This window comes from Microcaecilia unicolor, chromosome 2, assembly GCF_901765095.1.
Source record: "Microcaecilia unicolor chromosome 2, aMicUni1.1, whole genome shotgun sequence".
Classification (NCBI taxonomy): Eukaryota; Metazoa; Chordata; class Amphibia; order Gymnophiona; family Siphonopidae; genus Microcaecilia; species Microcaecilia unicolor.
In genome coordinates, this window is record NC_044032.1 from 291,510,559 (window position 1) to 291,536,839 (window position 26,281).

At 46.5% G+C, this 26,281-nt stretch overlaps 1 protein-coding gene across 1 annotated transcript in view; it reads left to right on the forward strand.

The window, feature by feature from the left end:
• Window positions 1-26,281, forward strand: part of HUWE1 (HECT, UBA and WWE domain containing E3 ubiquitin protein ligase 1) — a 1,034,695-nt gene that overhangs the window by 930,555 nt on the left and 77,859 nt on the right. Inside the window, 9 exon segments of the mRNA XM_030194273.1 lie at window positions 1,811-1,967; window positions 2,240-2,372; window positions 2,786-2,988; window positions 3,112-3,239; window positions 4,312-4,408; window positions 15,223-15,378; window positions 15,466-15,711; window positions 16,126-16,243; window positions 25,344-25,484. Of these exon segments, the coding sequence (XP_030050133.1) occupies window positions 1,811-1,967; window positions 2,240-2,372; window positions 2,786-2,988; window positions 3,112-3,239; window positions 4,312-4,408; window positions 15,223-15,378; window positions 15,466-15,711; window positions 16,126-16,243; window positions 25,344-25,484 (1,379 nt within the window).

Consider the following 26,281-nt stretch of genomic DNA (forward strand, 5'->3'; position numbering starts at 1 on the left):
GTTCAGCTCTTTCATGGAGATCACAGAGCAGGCCAGAACCCAGGGGAGTGTTTGAGGATCACAGTAACGATATGGGGGTCCACCGTCAAGGGGTTCCAGTAGGAGGAAGGCTCCTAATGTTTTACCAGAGGTAGGTCAAAATAACTTTAGACCAGCAAATCGTAGAGATCATCCAAGAAGGTATGACCTGGAATTCACTTAGCTTCTTCCAGATGCCTTTCTACAGTTTCCCTTCTGACCTGAGCAAAGGTGGAGGCAATCTAACATCCTTAGGTTGTTGCAGCTTCAGGCAGTGGTACCCATCACTTGTTACAGGAGAGGAAAGGACAATATTTCATCTATTTTGTGGTGCCCAAGAAGTTAGGATCATTCTAGCCTATTTTGATCTCTGAATGAACAGAGGGTCCCCTGGTGCTGTGTTCAGTGACAATGCAGGATGCAGATCAGGTTTTTTTTATTTTTCCTGGCTCTTGGGGCCAGGTTCTTGAAAAGAGGCTACTTGCTTGAGTTATTGGAACCCTTCAGCACTCTAGGAACATGACTGTCACTGGCCTGTGTTGGGATTAGGCGCATGTTTGAGACGAGGAGTGTAATCCACTCAATGTGTCCATATTGGAGATTCTGAAATTTCTGCAGATGGATTGGATAAGGGTTTAGCTATTAGCATCCTTGAAAGTGTAAGTAGCTGTGTTTGCCTGTTAGAAAGTCTAGGTGCACGGTGTAACCTTAGGTGCTTATCCCAATGTGATGTGTTTTCTTCGAGGTGTAAAACTATTGAGATCTCCATAGTATCTGGTAGTTCCTCCCTGGAATTTGAATTTGGTCCTGTTGGCCTTACTGTGGACCCCTTTGAACCTCTCGGGAAGGCTGCCTTGAAGAATTTGACACTGAAATTGGTATTTCTGGTAACTAGCTGTTTGGCCAGGCATATTTCAGAGCTACAGGAATCCTGTTGCAAGCCATCTCTCAAGAGAGGGTGGCTCTGTTCAGTCCTTCCTTTTCTCCCAAAAGTAGTCCGCTCCTTCCAACCAAGTCGTTTCTCTTCTGGTGTTTCAAGAGTAAGAAACTAAAGGAAATTGAGACATTGCTATAAGCTAGATGTGGGCAGTTTGTTGCTCCTTTCTTTGAATAGGACAGAAGAGTTTTAAAGGTTGAATCTGTTGTTGTAGTTGGTGCAGCCAGGAAGAGAAAGGCAGCCTCTAAGGTGACCCTTCAGTTGAGTCAAGAATCAGTGTTTGGGATTAGCATGCTAGCTGCTGGTCTGGCTAAGTTCCACCCTTGTTAGGTACTGCTTTGGTATGTCCCATTAATCAGGATTGGTCTGGAGGAATGATGAGGAAGATAGCCTTAGATCTTATCTACTGATTTTCTTTCCTTGAGTCCATCCAGACCATTCCAGAACCCACCCATTAGTAGTGGTTAAGAGTATTCAGTGTAAGAGAATGCCAGTAGAAAGGGAAAGGTTTTCTTGAGTTCCAGGCTACTCCTGTATAAGTTATTTAATTCTTGTTGCAGCAAAGGGTTTTTGTTGGGGTTTTTTTATTGTTGTTTTTTTTATTTTCTTCAAGAGTAGTTGCCATTTTGTCTGTGGATATTGGTTCCCTAGTTATATTTTTGCTTGATATATAATTATTGACTGCCAGAAGACTGCACATTACACTTATGGAATGATGTTACAAGTCAGTGCTTCTCAGTCTTCACCTACTCGTAGGAGTGCATAATCCATGAATCTGGAATGGTCTGGAGGAGCTCAATGAAAGAAAATTAGCAGGTAAAATCTAATTTTATCTTTTTCCAACTTCTTCCCCAGGTGCTGACATCACACTCCTGCTCAGAAGAGGGCCTGGAAGATGCAGCCAATGTACTTTTGCAGCTCTCTAGGGGGGATGCAGCAACACGAGATACTGTCTTGAAATTGCTGCTCAGTGGTGCCAGGCATTTGGGCTGCACTCTTTGCAGGCAGATAGGTGAGAATTATGGGAGGATGCCCTAATCTTATTTCACCCGTGGGCTCCTTTCTGTGCATACAGAGGCTGTTTTTCTCTCCCCGACCCCTTGCTTGCTTGGAAAGTGTATGTGCATGGGCTGTGTGAACACACTGTAAGCTATTATACATTGGAGACTGGGATTATCTCAGAGCTTGCTCTCTCATAAGTCTAATATACTCATGTTAGTGAACCACTGTGCAGTTTGGTTACATAAGTTAGTTTTGTGTATGCCCGTCTTTCTGTCTCTGCAGGAACGCTCCTGGCTGAGCTGCGAGAATATAACCTGGAGCAGCAGAGGCGGGCACAGTGTGAGGTTCTCTCTCCTGATGGTGTGCCTGAGGAGCAACCTCAAACCACCAAGTTAAAAGGCAAAATGCAAAGCAGGTGAGTTCAGTTAGCAGTACCATACTCTGAGTGTTAATATATACAGGGAGTTTCTTGCTCTTGTATTTTAGTGTTTGTGGAGCTTTTTAGCAGGTGGTGGGTATACTATTTCCAGGATGCTGTGTTCCCACCCTGTCTCTACCCAACCCCATTCTCCCAAGTGAGTATCTATACATATTTGAGTGTCCAGGTGATGCACTGACTATCTGGGCTGATGTGTTACCTCTTCTCTTCCTAGAGTCTGTATTTAATACAGTAACCTTTCCACAGTGAATGTCCAGGTTAGGATGTTAGGAGAGCTCCCATATTGTGTGTCGTCGTCCCCACCGCCCTATCAAACTGGTGCTCAAAATAATGCATTACGCTGCTGTGCCCCTTTGTGTCCAGGCTTTTGATTCCTTTGTGTGCTACAGATTTGATATTGCAGAGAATGTGGTGATTGTGGCATCGCAGAAACGCCCATTGGGTGGCCGGGAGCTCCAGCTGCCTTCCATGTCCATGTTGACATCAAAGACCTCCACCCAGAAGTTCTTCCTAAGAGTGCTTCAGGTCATAATCCAACTCCGGGATGACACCCGCAGGGCCAACAAGAAGGCAAAGCAGACAGGCAGACTAGGTACGAATGGTGAGGGGGCAGGTAGACACAGCTTAAGAGATGAACTTGAGTGGTTGGATCTTATGATTGTAACATGTGACATCTCAGGAGTTCTGATTCATCTCTTTTCTTTCCTTCTTACAGGTGCATCCAGTCTCGGCTCGGCTAGCAGCATCCAGGCAGCTGTGCGGCAGCTGGAGGCTGAAGCTGATGCCATTATACAAATGGTACGTGAGGGTCAAAGGGCGCGAAGACAGCAGCAAACAGCAACGGTTAGCATGATGCCTGTGGCGCTGGCAGGCCATCCAAATTTTTTTTTTCTCCCCTTCCCTTCTTCTCCATTATTTTTTTTTTCATTCTGTCACTGTTTCATCCTGCATGTTTGTGTTATATTGGGGAAGAGAGGGAAGGGGCTTTGGGTGGATTCCTTGTCATTGAAAGCTTTATGGCATGAGCTGCAGGTGCCTCCATGGTTGCACATAGATGCCCAGCTGGTGAATATTCAGGCACAAATACTCACCAGTCCAAATGCCACTGTATCTAAACCTTCTTGGGCCTTTCAGCAGCTCCCTTAAATACAGATAATGCAGTGACAGCTGTGCAGAGAGAGAGAGCAGGACATGGCTGGTGGGTGAGAGCACAGAGCTTTTCAGGAATATGATGAGCTGCTTTCAAAGATTATTTAAGCATTGCTTTTCTCACAAGCTTTACGGAGACAGTGGCCAAAATGTTTGGGTTTTGGGTACTTTGTGGCCTTGGCAAATGCATGTTCAGAGGACTCCTATGTACTGCTGTTTCTAAATAATTTGGATACTATTAATAAAAATGCAGTGTGTGTTTCAGCAGTTTCTGGTGGTGTACAACTGTAAATGCATTCAGAAGATATCTTTGAGTAATCTTTTTAGGCATCTTGGTTTCCAGGTCACATTTGCAAGGTGTTCTAGTTAAATGTCCCCTCTTCCCTCTTAATTTCCAATTAAGTTTAAAACTCTAGCTCTGAGACTGAATCAGTTATGGTTTGATGTTGCATTCTTTGTCATTGGTGCTCACAGCCTATCTATGCTTCAGTGACTTGAAAAAACTGAACAAAATCAGTAAACTGAAGATCTACACCAAGCACAGATATGAAATTCTGGGACCACCTCCAGCAGTGCAGGGGTGGTGTGATGGCAAAGGGTTCAAATCCTAGTGACATGCTAATAGACACTTCTTGGTGATAGCATTCCCCATCTCCACTTCTGCATTCCCATTAATACTCCTTCATGATAGTAACTACCAATATAATTTTATTGGAAGGAAATCAAACCCAAACTTGGGTCTTCCTCAAATTTGTTTCTGTTTTAGTCTGATGCCAGCCAGGCAGAAGGGTCTGCGAGGAGAGATGAGTCTCCCATGGATGTGGATCAGCCCTCTCCTGCCATGCAGGATACACAGGCTTTGGGTCAGTATACACTGTTGCTTTTTCCTTTTATTCTCAGAACAGCATGAGTGTTGTGATCTGTGACTATTCTACTGCTCAGTCGCTATTTCTGTATAGGAAGCAGGGTCTATGATATGTTCTCCAAAGACAAGCAGGATATTGTATCTCTCATATCGGTGATGTCATCTGATGGAGCCCTGGTGTGTACATTTTGTCTTTAAGAAACTTTTGGCAGCATCGCACCGCACATGCGTGAGTGCCTTCCTGCCTGATGTGAGCACACAAGACCAAAAGTCTTTTTTTTCCCCGCAGGTCAGAGAGGTTGCGTTCAGTGAGCTCTCCTCAGCACTGTTTATTTTTATTTTTTCAAAGTGCCTTCCCTTGCAGTATGGGGGTTTTCTTCGTTATCTTCTCCTTATGCCTTTAATTGATTAGTTTTTTTAAGGCAAGTTTGTTTTCTTGTTTTCTTTTTTTTTTTTTTTTTTTTGTGGTTCCTGGGGTCCACTCAAGCCCAACCACTTGCTAGGGTAGCTTTTCTTTCCTTGAAGAGATTTCTTTATTTTTCATAATTGAGCCTTTGATTTTACATCAGCTATTTTTCCCTCAGTGTTACAGAAAACTCCCAGTTGTTTTTAGTAGTGCTCTAGGTGCAGCAGAGTTATTTCTGGGACTGACCCCTAACTGGTGCCTGTCGTTCCTAGCCCTTGACCACAAGGCCTCTAACTGTGTTCTCTGTTTGAAAATGCAAACGCTTATTCAGAAAAGCAGCGAGATCCTGTACAAGAAACTCTGTTGCTTCTAAGACCAATCCATCAATACAGGGGAAAATCAGTCCACATGGCTGGAGGAGCTGCATCAAACACTGGGGGTGTACTGACACCGAGGAGGTTTCCCCTTTCCTCAACATTGAGCACAAGTAGGGCCCCATCGGACCAGTCTTCATTAGACCCAACACTGAGGACACATCTGGATTCGACATTGTCCCCATCGGCACTGAGGGACTCTGATATTGAGCATTTAGTGAAGGCAAGGAAGCACTGACTGATCCCCTTTGGAAAGTAGTGCCAGGAATCCTGAGTCATCAGAACTGATACCACAAGGGCTGCAACCCCCCTCTGTGGAGTCTGAGCTGGTGACCCAGTCTTCTAATCACCGGAACAGCCTTCCGATTCGGCACCTGCATCTACGCAGGCTTTCACCAGACAGACACCTGCCCCACCTTTACCTATGGCTGTCTCCGAGGAACAGTTGCAGACTGTGCTGCAGGAGGAGTTGGAGAGCATCTTGGCCCAATGAGATGTTGAGACCTTAAGAGCATTGGTGCAGGCCGTGGCTCTACGCTAACTGATTCTGGAGGCCCATGCCTTTTCTCTCCCCTGGGTGTCGATGCTGGTGTTGGTCTCAGGAGAAGGGGGTGCTCTTCTCCTGCCCATCGGGAGAAGAAGCTCTACCAGTGTCCAGGTCAGGATCTGTCCCTTGTTGCTCATACTCTGAGTCTAGACACAAGTCTAGTCATCTGAGGCAGACACACTCAGCAATCTCAAGAAGAGTACTATGCCAAGTTTGATTCTAACCATTCCTGGGTGCTGGGGTAGAACCAGAGGCGTGCTCCCTTGGTCTACCTTCAGACCCCTCTCCACTTCAGGATAGGAGAAAATACACACCAAGGGAACTCTCCTTTGTTGGCTTTTTCAGGGAAATGGTTAGAGCAATTCCATTGGAGATCAAGGACAAGCCAACTGCTGCCATTTTGGGCATTCTTGATTATGAGAATGCCCCTAAGGAGGCCATGACTATGCCCATGCATGACATCCTGCTGCAAGCACAAATAGACAATTGGGAGACCTCTTTTCTCTGTGCAGCCATTTCCTAAGAAGGCACTCTATGTACAGAGTCCAAAAGGCTCCCGGATTTGAGAAACTTCAGCTGGAACCCACGCCTTGTCATCCCTGGGACGAGATGCTAGGACTGTGGATTCTTTTGGGAGAAAAGCTTACCAAAGTCTCTGTGCTTCTCTCCCACATAGAGGCCTATCAGCTGTACATGAGCATTTACTTGCAGGACTTGGTACACAGTGTGTCAGAGTTTGCAGACTGTCTCCTGGTGGATAAGGCTGTAGAACTCCACGAGCTAGTAGCCAATTAGGAGTACAAAAGCACTGGGCGGCAACCTATGGTGCTTTCAATGTATTATACAGACTTTCCACATTGGATATTGGTATACACAAATTCACCTGGCTGCATGTGTCAGACCTAAAACCATCTGTTCAGGAAAAGCTGAACATCCCCTGCCAAGGAAACAGTATTTTTGGAGACAAGGTGGAAGAGGTCTCAGAACTCATCAAGAAGAAAACAGACACCATGAAAACCCTTTCTCAGCCCACTCCTTTTGCAGCCTCCAGAGTTATTCAATGGAATCAGAGGAGGCCCTACTAGTATCAAAGGCGTAGGTACATTCCTCCGGCTTCACCTTCCCAGCAGTCCCAAGGGGCTCAGACCTCGGCAGCAGAAGTTCCCAATCAAAGCAGGGGATTAGCTTTAGACTGGCTCCATGAAAGCATAACCACAGTAAAAGTGACATCCCAGATAACCTACCAGTAGGAAGAAGACTCAGTTTTTTCCATCAAAGGTGGCCCTTTTTAACTTTTCTTTTGTGTTTTTTTTAGTTTAATTTTGAAATTACAAATTCACAAATTATCAATTGCTAAAGCAATAGAGAGTAAAGGGGAAAAAGCTAAATAGTGAAGAAGCAAATTTACAATTAAACAATTCCTCCTTAGACCACTAAAGCGGGGGAGAAGGTCTAGAAATTAAAGGAAAGCACCAGGTAACAACTCAAACATAAGGCCCCTTGTAACTTCTGACCAGTGGGTTCTCAAAATAGTCCAGGGGAGTTATACCCTCAGTTGACATCAAATGCTCTTTGGATTTAAAAGATGACATCACTCACATATAGATACTTCCCAGATACAGGAAGTATCTTAGATCCCTGGTAGGGGGAGACACCACTACCAGTATCACGTCCTACCATTTGACCTCACATCTGCTCCCAAAGTGTTTCTCAAAGTGCTTAGCCATAGTCACAGTGTCACTACGCAAACTGGGATTTCGTGTTTCCCTATCTCGATGATTGGCTGGTCAAGAGTAAATCAAAGAAGGCATTCAAGTATCAATGTAGAGAACTATTTGAGTTTTGTAACTTCTAGAGTTTATGATCAACTACCCAAAGTCCCATCTGCTCCCAGTACAGCGATTGAAGTACAGCAGCCTGATGCTAAGGTCCACCTTGGGGGTCAGCAACCCAGAAAAATATCTGGGTGTCGTAGATAATAAATCTTATACTCAATGTGCGGCGGCGCCAAAAAAGCAAACGGTGCTAGGAATTATTAGGAAAGGGTTGGTGAATAAGACCGAAAATGCTATAATGCCTCTGTATCGCTCCATGGTGCGACCTCAGCTTGAGTACTGCATTCAGTTCTGGTCGCCGTATCTGAGTAAAGATATAGCGGAATTAGAAAAGGTTCAAAGAAGAGTGACCAAAATGATAAAGGGGATGGAACTGCTCTCATATGAGGAAAGGCTAAAGAGGTTAGGGCTCTTCAGCTTGGCAAAGAGACGGAAAAGGGGAATTATGATTGAGGTCTACAAAATCCTGAGTGGTGTAGAACAAGTGGAAGTTAAATTGATTTTTTTTTTTACTCATTCCAAAAGTACAAATACTAGTGGACAATCAAGGAAGTTACATGGAAAAACTTTTAAAACAAGTAGGAGGAAATATTTTTCCATTCAACGAATAGTTAAGTTCTGAAACTCTTTGCCGGAGGATGTGGTAGCAGCAGTTAGCATATCTGGGTTTAAAAAAGGTTTGGACAAGATCCTGGATGACAAGTCTATAGTCTGCTATTGAGACAGATATGGGGAAGCAACTGCTTGCCCTGGGATTGGTAGTGTGGAGCATTGCCACAATTTGGGTTTCTGCAGGTACTTGTGACCTGGCTTGGCCACTGTTGGAAACAGGATACTGGGCTAGATGGACCATAGATGTGACCCAGTATGGCTACTCTTATGTTCTTATTGGAGCTCTGCTAGACATAGTTCAAGCTCGGGCTTACGTGCCTCAGGTACAGGTGGATGCTGTAATTTGCATCACCACTCAGGTCCAGCATAGCAGTCTGTAGCTCGGTAGATGTTGAGGTTGTTGGGCCACGTGGCCTCCATAGTGCATGTCATGCCCATGGCACGCCTCTATTTGAGGGACGTCCAATGGACCCTTAGTTCTCAGTGGTGTCAGGCCACAAGGAACCTTGCAAATGTCATCTTGTTCACACCAGGTTAGTTAGTCACTTCCCTGGAGGACAATTCAGTTCAATTTGACTCAGGGACTCCCATTCCAAATTCCTCCACCCCATCAGATTCTGACTACAGATGCATCCAATCTGGTCTGGGGAGCTCATGTACAAGGGCTTCACACCCAGGGGCTCTGGTCCACTCAGGTTCACATCAGTCTCCTAGAGATTTGAGCAGTCAGAGATTGGTGATGAGCCAAGTTGTTCTCATCCAAGCAGACAAGTCATGTTGCCATGTACTATGTCAGCTAGTGGGAGTACGGGCTCCTACCCCTTTTCAGAGAGCAGTCGGGATGTGGCAGTAGGCCACCAGCCAAAGCATGGTGCTCTGAGCCACTCACCTGGCAGGGAGAGACAACAGTCCGGCGGCCAGTCTAAGCAGGGTGTTGCAACCACACTAGTGATCTCTCATCGTGGGCATGGCCGCAAGATTTTTCAAGAGTAGGACACCTCCTTGGTGGCTATTTTTGCCACTCGTCTCAACAATAAGGTCCCTCAGTATTTTTACAGATTTTTTACAGTATTTTTACAGATTAACTGGCTGTGCTGCAGCTCTGTCTGTACATTTTAGACTTAGCAGCTCTGTCTCTGAATCTCCCCCACAAATTCAAACTTAGTGGGTGTGACCTGATTCTCTGTTAGAGGGGCAGCCTTCTATACCAGTTTTTCTTGAGAAATCCATCTTTTTACAGATTAACTGGCTGTGCTGCAGCTCTGTCTGTACATTTTAGACTTAGCAGCTCTGTCTCTGAATCTCCCCCACAAATTCAAACTTAGTGGGTGTGACCTGATTCTCTGTTAGAGGGGCAGCCTTCTATACCAGTTTTTCTTGAGAAATCCATCTTTTTACAGATTAACTGGCTGTGCTGCAGCTCTGTCTGTACATTTTAGACTTAGATCCCTCCCACCCACCCCTCTACCCACCCACCCCTAAGGTGATAGTTCTTATATACCCTCCCAAGCAACCTAATCTGCCTGCAGATAACTGCTCTGTCTCTGTGTTCAGGCTCTTCACCTCCTTTCCTCCCACATTTTTCAAACATAGTGGGTGTGACTTGTTCTTACTGGGCAGTGCCTACCTGCCTGCTGCCTACCATTCCAGTTTTAAGCCTCTAATCCAGCTCTGCCGTTCTATCTATCACTTAACACCTCAGTCACTACATATATACCCATAACACCTCAGTTACTACTTATGGCCCCTTTACACATTCTCTTCCTTGCCCTGTCCCTTCCTAATCTTTTTCCCCTCCCCCTACCGCTGTCTACCACTGGAACTCACTGCCCACCCATGTCCTCTCCCATCTTGCTCACTACTGCAATACCCTACTCACCCCCGTCCCTCACCACCTCACCATCTCTCCTGTCCCCCTCCTCCTTCCTAGCTCTCAACCTTCAACACTTCCTTCCTGCCATTAACCCATCCCCATTCCTCCTAAGCGCATCCCGTCTTCGTCGCCTTCGTCGCCCTACCTCCCCCACCCTCCTCCGCACTCTCTTGCTCCTCCTCCTGCTATCCGCAGGAGACATCAATCCCAATCCAGGTCCCCCACACCTGTCTTCGTCCTATCCATGCAAACGTTTCCGGGATGTCTCCAATCTCATATCTATTCCCCTCCTCCCCCCCTCTTCCCTCCCCTTCTCATGTGCACTGTGGAATGCCCACTCGGTCTGCAACAAACTTCCCTTCATCCACGATCTCTTCATCTCTCATTCCCTTCACCTGCTTGCCCTAACTGAAACCTGGCTCTCCCCTGACGACTCTGCCTCAGTTGCGGCTCTATGCCATGGAGGCTATCTCTTCTCCCATACTCCCCGCCTAGTTGGCCGTGGAGGAGGCGTCGGGTTACTACTCTCGCCCTCCTGTAGCTTCCAACCCCTCCTCCTACCACAGTCTCACTGCTTCTCATCCTTTGAAGTCCACTCCATCCGTCTATTCTACCCGTTGCCACTCAGAGTGGCAGTCATTTACCGCCCCCCTGATAAATCCCTCCCTTCCTTCCTCACCGACTTCGATGCCTGGCTTTCTGTTTTTCTTGAACCCTCATCTCCATCCCTCATTCTCGGAGACTTCAACATACACGTTGATGACCTGTCCAACTCTCACGCTTCTCAGTTCCTCACTCTAACATCCTCCTTCAACCTCCAGCTTTGTTCCACCACCCCTACTCACCGTGATGGCCATTGCCTTGACCTCGTCCTCTCCTCTTCCGGCTCACCCTCCAATTTCCACACCTCAGCTCTTCCTGTCTCTGATCATCACCTGATCACCTTCACACTTCTTCACCCTCCCCCTCAGCCCCGCCCAACATTAACCACTACTTCCAGGAATCTCCAGATTATTGACCCTCCCACCTTATCATCTAGTATTTCTAATCTCCTCCCCTCCATCATGTCCTCCGAGTCTGTTGACGAGGCTGTCTCCGCTTACAATGCCACTCTCTCCTCTGCTCTGGACACCCTTGCACCATCCACCTCCCGTCCCACAAGGCGTACTAATCCCCAGCCCTGGCTGACCCCTTGCATCCGTTACCTTCGCTCCTGCGCCCGATCTGCTGAACGCCTCTGGAGGAAATCTCGCACCCATTCAGATTTCCTTCACTACAAATTCATGCTATCCTCCTTCCAGTCCTCACTATTCCTTGCCAAACAGGACTATTACACCCAATTGACTAATTCTCTCAGCTCTAACCCTCGTCGTCTCTTCGCCACCCTTAACTCCCTCCTCAAAGTGCCCTCCGCTCCCACCCCCCCGTCACTCTCTCCTCAATCACTGGCTGACTACTTCCGCGACAAGGTGCAAAAGATCAACCTTGAGTTCACTACCAAGCCACCTCCTCCTCTTCACCTTTCAACCCTCTCCCTCAACCAACCAACCCAGACCTCCTTCTCCTCCTTTCCTGATATCTCCGAGGAGGAAACCGCCCGCCTTCTTTCCTCCTCAAAATGCACCACTTGTTCCTCTGATCCCATCCCCACCAACTTACTTAACACCATCTCTCCTACTATCACCCCCTCCATCTGTCATATCCTCAACCTCTCTCTCTCCACTGCAACTGTCCCCGACACCTTCAAGCATGCTGTAGTCACGCCACTCCTCAAAAAAACCATCACTAGACCCTACCTGTCCCTCCAACTACCGCCCCATCTCCCTCCTACCCTTCCTCTCCAAGACACTTGAGCGCGCAGTCCACAGCCGCTGCCTTGATTTTCTCTCCTCTCATGCCATCCTTGATCCGCTTCAATCCGGTTTTCGCCCTCTTCACTCGACAGAAACAGCACTTTCTAAAGTCTGTAATGACCTGTTCCTTGCCAAATCCAGAGGCCACTACTCTATCCTCATCCTCCTGGATCTATCCGCCGCTTTTGACACTGTCAATCATGACTTACTTCTTGCCACACTGTCCTCATTTGGGTTCCAGGGCTCTGTCCTCTCCTGGTTCTCCTCCTATCTCTCCCACCGCACCTTCAAAGTTCACTCTCATGGATCTTCCTCCACCCCCATCCCCTTATCTGTTGGTGTTCCCCAGGGATCGGTCCTTGGACCCCTTCTCTTCTCAATCTACACCTCTTCCCTGGGCTCCCTGATCTCATCTCATGGTTTCCAGTATCATCTCTATGCTGATGACACCCAACTGTATCTCTCCACACCAGACATCACCGCGGAGACCCAGGCAAAGGTATCGGCCTGCTTATCCGACATTGCTGCCTGGATGTCCAACCGCCACCTGAAACTGAACATGTCCAAGACCGAGCTTATCGTCTTTCCACCAAAACCCACTTCTCCTCTTCCTCCACTTTCTATCTCAGTTGATAACACCCTCATCCTCCCCGTCTCATCTGCCCGCAACCTCGGAGTCATCTTTGACTCCTCTCTTTCCTTCTCTGCGCATATCCAGCAGATAGCCAAGACCTGTCGCTTCTTCCTCTTTAACATCAGCAAAATTCGCCCTTTCCTCTCTGAACACACCACCCGAACTCTCGTCCACGCTCTCATTACCTCTCGCCTGGACTACTGCAACTTACTCCTCACCGGCCTCCCACTTAGCCATCTATCCCCCCTTCATTCTGTTCAGAACTCTGCTGCACGTCTCATATTCCGCCAGAACCATACTCATATCACCCCTCTCCTCAGGTCACTTCACTGGCTTCCGATCAGATACCGCATTCAATTCAAGCTTCTCCTTCTTACCTACAAATGCACTCAGTCTGCTGCCCCTCACTACCTCTCTACCCTCATCTCCCCTTACGTTCCCGCCCGTAACCTCCGTTCACAGGATAAATCCCTCCTCTCAGTACCCTTCTCCACCACCGCCAACTCCAGGCTCCGCTCATTCTGCCTCGCCTCACCCTATGCTTGGAACAACCTTCCTGAACCCTTACGCCAAGCCCCCTCCCTGCCCATCTTCAAGTCTTTGCTTAAAGCCCACCTCTTCAATGCTGCGTTCGGCACCTAACCCTTACCGTTCAGTGAATCCAGACTGCCCCAATTTGACTGCCCCTATCGGACCGACCGTTCACTTGTCTATTAGATTGTAAGCTCTTTGAGCAGGGACTGTCTCTCTTTGTTAAATTGTACAGCGCTGCGTAACCCTAGTAGCGCTCTAGAAATGTTAAGTAGTAGTAGTAGTATTTCTCCAGACTCAGATCACACAGCAGACTAGTTTCAGATGCCTTTCTCCTCAATTGGAAGGACTTTCTATATGCATATCCTCCAATCCCTCTGATAGGGAAAGCTCAGACAGGACCAGGGAACCACGATTTTCATTGTGCCTTACTGGCCAAGACAAATCTGGTTCCCTCTTCTTCTGGAGTTTCCCTCCAAAAATCCCTCCAGTGTTTTCTGTATCTTATCACACAGAACGAGGGGTCTTTTCTGCATCCCAGCCTCCAGTCTCTGACCCTCACGGCCTGTATGTTGAAAGCATAGAATTTGTATTTCTTCAACTGCCTGAGGATGGTTCCAGTATCCTACTGTCTTCAGGAAAGATTCCACCATCTGGTGTGAAGACAAAACCCTAGATCCTCTCTAGTCCTACATAAAATTGCTTGAGTACCTTCTGCACCTCTCTAAGTCTGGTCTCAAAACTCAGCTCTGTAAGGGTTCACCTCAGTGTGGTTAGTGCTTACCATCACCATGTAGGAGGTAAGCCCATCTCTGTACATCCTCTAGTTGTTCAATTCATGAGAGGTTTCCTGTTGACAAAGCCCCCTATCAGATCTCTGACTGTGTCATGGGACTTCAACGTTGTCCTCATCCAGCTGATGAAAGGTCCTTTTGAGCCTCTTGATTGCTGTCATCTGAAATACCTGACCTGGAAGGTCTTGTTTTTGGTGGCAATCACTTCAGCTCACAGACTCAGTGAACTGCAGGCTGTACTGCTGATACACTTTACACAAAGTTTCACCATAGCAAAGTAGTTCTCTGCATGCATCCAAAGTTCTGTCCTAAGGTGGTATTGGAGTTCCATCTTAACCAGTCAATTGTCCTTCCAGCAGTTTTCCCTGAACCTCATGACTATCCTGGCAAAAGCGCACTACACATGTTGGACTGCGAGCCTTGGTCTTCTAGCTATAGCAGGCTAAAACCTGTAGATAGTCTACAAGATGGGGGCAGCCATCAGTAAATGCACTTTATCCAATTGGCTAGCGAATTGCGTGACTTTCACATATGCCCAGGCTGGGCTGATGCTAGAGGGTCATATTATGGCTCTTAATGTCAGAGCCATGGCTGAGTTGGTAGCCCATTTCAGGTCAGCCTCCATTGAAGAGATTTGCAAAGCTGCAATGTGGCCTTCAGTTCACACATTCATATCTCATTATTGCCTTGAACAGAATACCTGATGCAACATTTAATTCAGTCAGACAGTTCTGCAGAATTTATTTGGTATATAGAATCCAACTCCACCCTCCTATGCCCATTTTCATTCTGTTCTAGGCTGCACCCTTACAACGGGAGTATATATAAGTTAATTTTGGTTGGCTTCTAGTTGGCCTTGCCATTGCAAGTCCGTTTCTTGATTTGTAGTTTTCTGTGAGCCTGGTAGCTATGGATTTCTATATGTGAGATACAGTGTCCTGTTCATCCTCATAGAAAACGAAGTTACTCACCTGTAGCAGGTATTTTCTGAGGACAGCAGGACATGTATTCTCACATTCCCTCCCACCTCCCCTAGGAGTTGTATTCTTTTAGCTTTGATACTGTACTTCTGTTCCCGCTAGCTCATGTCAGGCGAGAAGTCACTTGCACTTGCGTGGTGCGATGCTCCCAAAGGCTTAAAGATACAGAATGCTGGGTATCATCTGCACCGGGGCTCCATCAGATGAGAATATATATCCTGCTGTCCTTGGAGAACATCTGCTACAGGTTAGTAACTTTGCTTTATAGTTTGTTCCTTTTTCCTCTAGTAGCATAGGGTACAAGGTGTGTAGCTGTACAACCACCACCTGCTTTTCCCTCAGATGATGATAACCTCTTCCCCTCTTTTTGCAGGTTCAGAAGGATCGCAGCAGGGAGAGAAAGAGAAGGAGGAGCGACTTCCTGAACTACCACTACTCAGTGAACAGCTGATCTTGGATGAGTTGTGGGATATGTTAGGAGAGTGTCTGAAGGAGCTAGAAGAGTCTCATGACCAGCATGCTGTGTTAGGTGAATAGATGCTCAGCAACCTGCTCTTAAAAGATAAACATATGCCATAAAGTAGTGGTAATATATACTTTGTTTCCCTTCTTGCAGTGTTACAACCAGCTGTTGAGGCTTTCTTCCTAGTGCATGCCACAGAGCGGGAGAGCAAGCCGCCTGCACGGGATACACGGGAGAGCCAGCTGTCACACATCAAAGATGAACCTCCTCCACTCTCCCCAGCCCCCCTGACCCCTGCCACACCATCCTCACTGGATCCTTTCTTCTCACGGGAGCCCTCATCTATGCACATCTCTTCCAGCCTGCCTCCTGACACACAGAAATTCCTTCGATTTGCAGGTTAGTGGAGGCTCTCCTAGGCGCATCCTGAACCTAGGGATTCTGAACAATCATTTCAGATTAATACCTTTTACTTTTGAATAAAACAGTCATCTGGCTCTAGCACAGGAAGGAACTGTGCTGAGCAAGAGAGAAGGATATGTTTAGTGTTCTATGGTTGGAAATTCCTTATATTCCTTTATAAGGATGGAGGTGGGCTATAGGAGGTGAGTGAGTGAATTTCCAGTTTGTATGGAATAGGTATGAGGATGGAGATGGTATGTGTAACAAGTAAAGAAATTAAATGAGCTTCAGGAAGTAAGTTATTCATGTCAAGCAGGTTGAAAGGGAATGTGTATGTCATGGAATGTAAAATGTATACCAAAGTTAATCCTAGCGAAGAGACAGGGGCTTATGTTTTGTCTTTTTTGTCAGAGACTCATCGCACTGTGTTAAACCAGATCCTTCGCCAGTCCACAACACATCTTGCTGATGGACCATTTGCTGTGCTAGTAGACTACATCCGAGTCTTAGACTTCGATGTGAAACGCAAGTAGGTTAAGACTTCTACCTTATTTTAACTGCATGTTCTAGTTATGTGATGGAGAAGTGAGCCTATAGGCATCTTAACTAAATTTGTCAAAGTTCACAGGCTTCGGATTATGACTGTATCATACATGTATTCAGATCAGAAGATAAAATAGATGCTAGTGCACTGCTCATCAAACTTTCTGTGGCTATAACCCATTATGATGGCCACAGAAATCATGCAACCCTGGAGACCTACTTTTTCCATCCATGCTGCTGCTCCTAGCTCTTGTACAGTGTTGCTGCTGCCATCCCTGCGATTAGTAAGAGGGGGTTACTACTGGTCAGTTCCCCAGCTCCCTTCAGGTTACCCAGGCTAGGAGTTCCCTCGACCAGAAAGCCCCAATGGAGGAGGGGGATAGGAAGCGAGAATACCATCCTCCCCCCCCAGTATCTCCCTTCCTGTACACGTGTGAGCCATTCCATGCTGCAGATTATTACAGTGTTGTGTGCTGTTCTGTTAGTGTACACTTAAAGCTGCTGTAATGTGCATGCCATTCATTTACTGCATCAGGGCCTGAGTCTTAGTTTCTCCTGCATTGCATATTTTTATCCTACTTACCTTAATGTTGTGTAAAAATAAATCATATAAGAACAAAACCATTACCAATATAAACATAAATTGTGCAAATATGTAAAAAAAGGAAAACATAAAAATAACCCTTAGGTAACTTATAAATAAAGATCATGGGGGTAATGGTCAGCATTTTTTTTTTAAATGCTGGCTACCACCAGCTAAATTGTGCCTTGATATTTAGCTGGCACCTATCCAGGTACTGCCACTGAATATCAGCATGCCTGACTAACTTCCAGAACTGCCCTGACCCTGCCCCAAGACCACCCGGGAGCTAAGCACATAGTGCTGTGGTGGTCTCCTTGGAATTTCAGCGGTGCTATCCAGTTATGTGCCACTGAAAAAATTAAGTTGGTTAACCTGTAACAGGGGTTTTCTGTTAAAAGGGGAATGCAGTCACACTCGAAGGTGACATCAGGAGATGGAGACTAGTGTGTGGAATGCTCTCCTAGTTAAGAGTAGTCCAACTTTGATTAGTCTTCCTGATTAGTCTATAACAAAGCTAACAGAATGTGGACAAATAACTGAAAATTGCTTGAAACACCATATATATCTCAATAAGGACTCTCAGTTTTTGAACAAAAAATTAGGAACCTTTTTACTAAGCCGCGTAAGCGTCTACATGTGCCAAATGCGCACCAAAATGGAGTTACCGCCCAGCTACCGCGTGGCTCTTGTGGTAATTTCATTTTTGGCGCACATCCAAAAAATAATTTTTATTTTCGGACGCGCATATCGGACGTGTGTAGATCATTATCACCCAGTTACCATGTGAGACTTCACTGTTAGGACTAGCGGTAAGGTCTCAGACACAAAATGAACACGCGGCAATTTTAATTTTGCTGCAAGTCCATTTTCGACAAAAATTTTAAAAAGGCATTTTTTGCAGGTGTTCTGAAAAATGATTCTGCACGTGCCCAAAACACGTGCCTACACTACCACAGGCCATTTTTCAGCACACCTTAGTAAAAGGACCCCTCAGTGATGATAGTGATCCTACAGAACCACATATTGACTTCTGAATTATTTCCTTTAAAAAGAACCTGCATAGATCTCTGATAAATGTCTTAAATCAATTCAACACTGATCCGCCCATACCTAATTTGACTAGTAAAAAAAAAAATGTGATGATCAACTATATCAAAAGTAGCTGAACAATTTTGTTGCACAACTGATCTAGACTGGCATTTATCCAAACAAAATTGAAGTTGTTCTGAAATGACAACCAGTGCTGTCTCTGTGCTAAAAAAAAACTTTCTAAATCCAGATTGTGCATCATATAATACCTCGTCAAGAGAGAATCTTGTACTTGCTGTACAATAGCATCAAATAACTTTGCTAATAAAGGGAAATTAGCTACAGGTCTACAATTATTACTACATTGGGAGTCATCACAATTATTACCTTTCAGGGATTAAAGACAATTGGTCTCATAAGGGAATAGCATCTCAGGGCCAGTAATTCATTCAGTCCCTGATGCTCAAAAGTAAACGCGGGTGCTAGAGGCCATTATCACCATACTAGCACCTGCATTTACTTGCACAGAGTGTTCAGAGGCCCAGTGTGCGGGAACAAACAAGTGCACAGAGAAACATCACAATTAGCATGCTAATGTGATCAAGCTCATGTTTATGAAGTCATTTTGTATTCTTCCCCAATGCTCAGAAAAGAGCACCCGAAACAAAACTGCCTTACCGCTGTAAAAAATAACGCCAGGTCAGAGCAGGCATGAAGCTGTTGGAAGAGAGGATTTCTCATGCTTCGCTCATGACTCTTTCTGCAAAATCTGCCAGTTCATTGCTTTTGGAAGCAGAAGGAAGCCCGTGCAAGCCCTTAAGTGCTGGTCATGAGAAACAGCAGACCCAAGCGAAAGCACACATTGGCATCTGTTTCCTGTGTCTAAATATAAACGTTTAAGCTAAAAAAATAAAAGCTCATATTTAGGCCCAGAAAACAGACGCTAATGTATGCTTCAGGTTTGGATTTTACCAGGTTTATGTGCACAGGAGCCGAGCTTAACACAGAACCTTTCTGCACATATTCCAAGCACAGTCCTGCTGAACTCCCTAATGCTCAACATTATGAGTGTGCCTATATTTGCATCTCATTAGCATTGAGCTTTAGTGCGTTGCTGTTTTGCGCAGTTCGGCTGTATTTTTATCGCACTATTCGGAGCAGTGCTGGAGTTTTGAGCATCAAGCCTCAGTGAATCATTAAGCTAAAGACCCCCTTCCCCTTGCAAATCTTATATAATGAGGATAAAGATACAAGAACCTTTGGCATATCTGGTAATCATATTATTTTTTATTTATTTATAACATTTGTATCCCACATTTTCCCACCTATTTGCAGGCTCAATGTGGCTTACATAGTTCCATAAATGGTAAATACCAGTTCCGGAGAAGAGAAATACATAGTTTAGGTAGAGGAGACAGAGTGGATTAGGTTACAGGAAGGAAAGTTCGTCTAATAATGAAACTTAATGAATTCTCTGTAAACCTGGAGGACGTAATGGGGCAGTTGAAGAGTAGCAAATCTCCGGGACCGGATGGTATTCATCCCAGAGTACTGATAGAACTGAAAATTGAGCTTGCGGAGCTATTGTTAATAATATGTAATTTATCCGTAAAATCGCGCGTGGTACTGGAAGATTGGAGAGTGGCCAATGTAACGCCAATTTTTAAAAAAGGTTCCAGAGGAGATCCGGGAAATTATAGACCGGTGAGTCTGACGCCGGTGCTGGGCAAAATGGTAGAGACTATTATTAAGAACAAAATTACAGAGCATATTCAAAAGCATGGATTAATGAGACAAAGTCAACATGGATTTAGTGAAGGGAAATCTTGCCTCACCAATCTACTACATTTCTTTGAAGGGGTGAACCAACATGTGGATAAAGGTAAGCCAGTTGATATTGTGTATCTGGATTTTCAGAAGGCGTTTGACAAAGTACCTCATGAAAGACTCCAGAGGAAATTAGAGTCATGGGATAGGAGGTAGTGTTCTATTGTGGATTAAAAACTGGTTAAAAGATAGAAAACAGAGAGTAGGGTTAAATGGTCATGGAGAAGGGTAACTAGTGAGGTAATTAAATTTGTTGATGACACAAATTTATTCAAAGTTGTCAAATCGGAGGATTGTGAAAAATTACATGAGGACCTTACAAGACTGGGCAGACTTATACGGTCTGTGCCAGAGCTGGTGGTTGGGAGGTGGGGATAGTGCTGGGCAGACTTATACGGTCTGTGCCCTGAAGAGTATAGGTACAAATCCAAGTAGGGTATACACAAAAAGTAGCACACATGAGTTGTCTTGTTGGGCAGACTGGATGGACCATGCAGGTCTTTTTCTGCCGTCATCTACTATGTTACTAATTGGCAGATGACGTTTAATGTGAGCAAGTGCAAAGTGATGCATGTGGGAAAGAGGAACCCGAAAGCAAATGATACATACCTGTAGCAGGTGTTCTCCGAGTACAGCAGGCTGATTGCTCTCACGACTGGGCGACATCCACGGCAGCCCCCTCCAACTGGAAGAAAAGCCCCGCGGGACGTCCCGCACGCGGGGCACACCCACCGCGCAATGCGCAGCCACCCTCCCGCCCTTGCGCGACAGCTCCTGCTCAGCTAAATAACAAGCAAAGGAATAAGAAAGACACAACTCCAAAGGGGAGGCGGGAGGGATGGTGAGAATAATCAGCCTGCTGTCCTCGGAGAACACCTGCTACAGGTATGTATCATTCGCTTTCTCCGAGGACAAGCAGGCTGCTTGTTCTCACGACTGGGGTATCCCTAGCTCCCAGGCTCACTCAAAACAACAAACAGGGTCAATTGGGCCTCGCATCGGCAAGGACATAACAAAAATTGACCTACGAAGAACAACTAACTGGGAGTGCAGCCTGAACAGAATAAAACCGGGTCCAGGAGGGTGGAGTTGGATTTAAACCATGAACAGATTCTGCAGCACCGACTGTCCAATCTGACTGTCACGTCGGGTATCCTGCTGGAGGCAGTAATGAGATGTGAATGTGTGGACTGAAGACCACGTCACAGCCTTGCAAATCTCTTCAATAGTGGCTGACTTCAAGTGCGCCACTGACGCTGCTATGGCTCTAACACTATGAGCCGTGACATGACCCTCAAGAGTCAGCCCAGCCTTGGGCGTAAGTAAAGGAAATGCAATCTGCTAGCCAATTGGAGATGGTGCGTTTCCCGACAGCGACCCCCTTCCTATTGGGGTCGAAAGAAACAAACAATTGGGCGGACTGTCTGTGGGGCTGTGTCCGCTCCAGGTAGAAGGCCAATGCTCTCTTGCAGTCCAATGTGTGCAACTCATGTTCAGCAGGGCGGGTATGAGGACGGGGAAAGAACGTAGGCAAGACAATTGACTGGTTCAGATGGAACTCCGAGACCACCTTTGGCAGAAACTTAGGGTGAGTGCGGAGGACTACCCTGTTATGATGAAATTTAGTATAAGGAGCATGAGCTACCAAGGCTTGAAGCTCACTGACTCTACGAGCTGAAGTAACTGCCACCAAGAAAATGACCTTCCAGGTCAAGTACTTCAGATGGCAGGAATTCAGTGGCTCAAAAGGAGGTTTCATCAGCTGGGTGAGGACAACGTTGAGATCCCATGATACAGCAGGAGGCTTGACAGGGGGCTTTGACAAAAGCAAACCTCTCATGAATTGAACGACTAAAGGCTGTCCAGAGATGGGCTTACCCTCTACACGATGATGGTAAGCACTAATTGCACTAAGGTGGCTCCTTACTGAGTTGGTCTTGAGACCAGACTCCGATAAGTGCAGAAGGTATTCAAGCAGGGTCTGTGCAGGACAAGAACGAGGTTCTAGGGCCTTGCTCTCACACCAGACGACAAACCTCCTCCACTTGAAAAAGTAACTCTTCTTAGTGGAATCTTTTCTGGAAGCAAGCAAGACGCGGGAGACACCCTCAAGCAGACCCAAGGCAGCGAAGTCTACGCCCTCAACATCGAGGCTGTGAGAGCCAGAGACTGAACGTCGGGGTGCAGAAGCACTACCTTGTTCTGCGAGACGAGGGTCGGAAAACACTCCATCTCCACGGTTCTTCGGAGGACAACTCCAGAAGAAGAGGGAACCAGATCTGACAGGGCCAAAAGGGCGTGATCAGGATCATGGTGCCGCCGTCTTACTTGAGTTTCAGTAAGGTATGAGAGGATACGCATACAGGAGGCCCTCCCCCCAATGTAGGAGAAAAGCATCTGACGCTAGTCTGCCGTGAGCCTGCAGTGTGGAACAGAATTGAGGCAGCTTGTGGTTGGTCTGTGAGGCGAAAAGGTCCACCGAGGGGGTGCCCCACTCTCGGAAGATCTTGCGTACCACCTTGGAATGGAGGGACCACTCGTGCGGTTGCATGAGTCTGCTCAGCCTGTCGGCCAGACTGTTGTTTACGCCTGCCAGGTACGTGGCTTGGAGAAGCATGCCGTTCTGGCCTGCCCAGCGCCACATCCCGACGGCTTCCTGACATAGGGGGTGAGATCCGGTGCCCCCCTGCTTGTTGATGTAGTACATTGCAACCTGATTGTCCGGATTTGGATAATTTGGCAGGACAGCCGATCTCTGAAAGCCTTCAGCGCGTTCCAGACCGCTCAGAGCTCCAGGAGATTGATGTGAAGACCCGTTTCCTGGAGGGACCACACCCTTTGGGTGTGGAGCCCATCGACATGGGCCCCCCACCCCAGGAGAGATGCATCCATCGTCAGCACTTTTTGCGGCTGAGGAATTTGAAACGGGCATCCCAAGGTCAAATTTGGCCAAATCGTCCACCAGCGCAGCGAATTGCGACAGCTGGTGGGCAGGCGGATGGCATCATCTAGATTCCCTATAGCCTGACACCACTGGGAAGCTAGAGTCCATTGAGCTGATCTCATGTGAAGACGAGCCATGGGAGTCACATGGACTGTAGAGGCCATATGGCCCAGGAGTCTCTACTACTACTACTATTTGACATTTATAAAGCGCTACTAGGGTTAGGCAGCACTGTACAATTTAACATAGAAGTCTCAACATCTGCCGAGCTGTGATCTGCTGGGACGCTGTGGCCCGGGAGGCGAGGGACAGGAGGTTCTGCGTCCTTGTCTCGGGGAGATAGGCATGAGCAGTCTGTGAATTCAGCAGAGCCCCTATGAATTCGAGAGACTGGACTGGCTGGAGATGGGACTTCGGGTAATTTATCACAAACCCCAGTAGCTCCAGAACTTGAATAGTGCACTGCATGGACCGAAGAGCTCCTGCCCCCGAGGTGCTCTTCACCAGCCAATCGTCGAGATACGGGAACACATGCACCCCCAGTTTGCGAAGGTACGCCGCAACCACCACCAGGCACTTCGTGAATATCCGTGGTGCAGAGGCGAGCCCAAAGGGCAGCACACAATGCACTGAAATCTCTGAAAATACCCAGCAACCATGCCTTTTAGGCATGATGGAGGCAGGAATAAATTATTTATTACTGGAAAGTTGCTCCTGGGATTGCTCCTCACAAACTTGCTTGTGTACTAAAAAATCAGTTGTCTGTTACATGATCCTTGACCCTGGAAGTGATCCATCTGATTATTATAACACAGAAGTGAATTCCAGTGTAGCTCTAGAATTTATTCTGGATATGCTACTACACAGTTTTCTAACTTGGCAGGTAACAGATAATTAGTCTGAAAATAATGGTTGGCAACTTATTCTCCACCTTTTGAACAGGGAGAGGTTTTGATGCAAAAACACTAGCACTGTTACTTTTAAAAATTTGATCGGAGTAAAATGTTGTCTGCTTCTCTGATAGCTGCCTTATTCAGTTAGGGTGTGGCCTGGAATTCAGAATTCTGTCTGCCTCTTACCAAGAGTTATGCCAAAGATGTTTAGCGTGGGTAGAACTTCTTTCTGATGAGCCAAGCTATATTACTTAGCTGGAACCCCCCCCCCCCCCCCCCCCCCATTTCAATGTGGCAATTTTTTTCGAGTGTATCAGCAGATCCAGTCAGTCAGCTGTGTAGTAGTTGCCATTTATTAGCTTCCACAGGAAGGGAAAAATGGAAATAGGTTGGCAGTTCTCAATAAGCAAAGGATTAAAAATTGTTTTTAAACTTAGGTGTGATCAAATTTAGCTTTTTTTTTTTTTTTTTAGGGAAACTCTTCCTGAAATAAGGCATTGACAATATTTAGGATTTCTGTAATATTCAAACATCCTATATAATAATTCTCACCTCCAACGTTCGGTCCTGCCTGGGACCGTGGCTCCGTGGTCTGATTCCGGCAGTAGGTCAGTGACGTCATCCGCATCACACAGCCTCTTCTATCACTTCTGTTTCTGCTGTTCGCCAGACAAACAGCTGAAACAGAAGAGAAAGAAGAGGCTGTGTGAAGTGGCGTCCCTACAGTGCAGGAGGTTAAAACGTGCAGGAGGTGGGGAGGGGGGTCCTGAAACGACAGGAGAGGGAAGGGGGGGGTCATGAACGACATGGGGGGAGGGGGAAGGTGGTCCTTTCGGGCGGGACCACAGGAACAGCTGAAACAGAAGCGAAATAAGAGGCTGTGTGAAGCGTGTGAGAGGTAAAAACGTGCAGGAGGTGGGGAGGGGGTCCTGAAACGACAGGGGAGGGAAGGGGGGGTCATGAACGACACGGGGGGGGGGGGTCCTTCTTTCGCTTCTGTTTCGCCTGTTTGTGTGGGACCACAGGAACAGCTGAAACAAGCAAAAGAAGAGGCTGTGTGAAGTGTGCGGGAGGTAAAAACGTGCAGGAGGTGGGGAAGGGGGTCCTGAAATGACAGGGGAGGGAAGGGGGGGGTCATGACCGACACGGGGGGGGGGGGGGGAGAGGGTCATGAAACTACATAGGGGGGGTCCTGAAACGACAAGGGGGAAGGGGATTCCTGGAAATCAACTGGAAGGGTAGGGTCAGGTCCTGGAACTGGAAGGGGAGGGGGGTCCTGGATCAGGGGGTGGGGGGGATGGGAAGAAGTGGGAGGGGGGTCCTGGAACTCGGAGAGGGGGGAAAGACGGAGTGGGAAGGGGAGAGGAGGGATGGGAAGAAGTGGCAGGGGGGGGTCCTGAAACTCACATGTGAAGAAGTGGGAGGGGTTTCAGGAACTCAGACAAGGGGGGAGGGGAAGGGGGTTCAGCAAACTCTCGGTCTTGCTGTGTCTCACGTATGCACTCACACACACTGTCATTCTGACACACGCACACTCTCTCACAGACACAATCGCACCCAATCTCACTCTCTCTCTGACACACACTCGCACAGTCTCTCTCTCTCTCTCTCTCTCTCTCTGTCACTCTCACACACACTCTCTCTCAAACATACACACTACGAGGAAAACCTTGCTAGCGCCCATTTCCTTAAAAACTGAAACGGGCCTTTTTTACTAGTTGTTTAATAAAGCAAGATGTGCAGTGTTTGGGGGGCTGTCCCTTCTTTATGGGACTCTAACATTATACCACTTTCTGTTGCTCCTTAACAGGTACTTTCGCCAGGAGTTGGAACGTTTGGATGAAGGACTGCGGAAAGAGGATATGGCAGTCCATGTGCGCCGGGATCACGTCTTCGAAGATTCGTATCGTGAGCTGCACCGGAAATCCCCAGAGGAAATGAAGAATAGATTGTAAGTGCAGATTATCCTGTCCTGGAAACTGCTCTTTGATAGGTTCCCTCTAACAAGAGACCAGGCTGGTGGACACGAGAATACCATTAAAGAAGGACTGCTCTCTTAAACCATTATTTGATGAAGTACTGTTAATGTGATTATTGATTTTTTGAATTTTTGGAGGGCTCTCAGAATATTAACTCACCCTATAATATGAGAATTTGCCCAACATCTATGCATCTCATTGGGTGGTTGAGCATCTCAATCATAGAGCCTCTCCGTGGTTTTTTATTCTTTTTTTGTTTTAATACGTGTTCCCTTCACGAAAACCACAATAGTGCTCAAACACTTCAAAAAATATATTAAAAGTAACAGTCCAACAAGTATCTCTCGTGCCACTATCCCTCTTATAAAGTTTTTTTTGACTAATTCATAGTTCATATATTCAGGAGGCACTATAAAGAATGTTTAAATTCACTTAGCTTATCGTGAGCTTCTTTGATAATTCTATTAAATCCCATCCACTATATAAATGGATCCAATATGGGTTATTTCCAATGATTATATTCCACCAGAAGCGCAACACCAAGGTGAAAATCTTCACACCCCGGTTGGGCTATATTGCTGTCTTCAAAACATCAAGAGTCCAACACTGCAGGGTTTCGTTGAAAAACTTCCTCAGGAACTCCAAATGTTTACAACTGTTGAAACGTGGAACAAAAATCAGTCCCTCTTCAGTAGCCAAAAAAGCAAACAGGGTACTAGGAATTATTAGGAAAGAGATGGTAAATAAGATCAAATACTATAATGCCTCT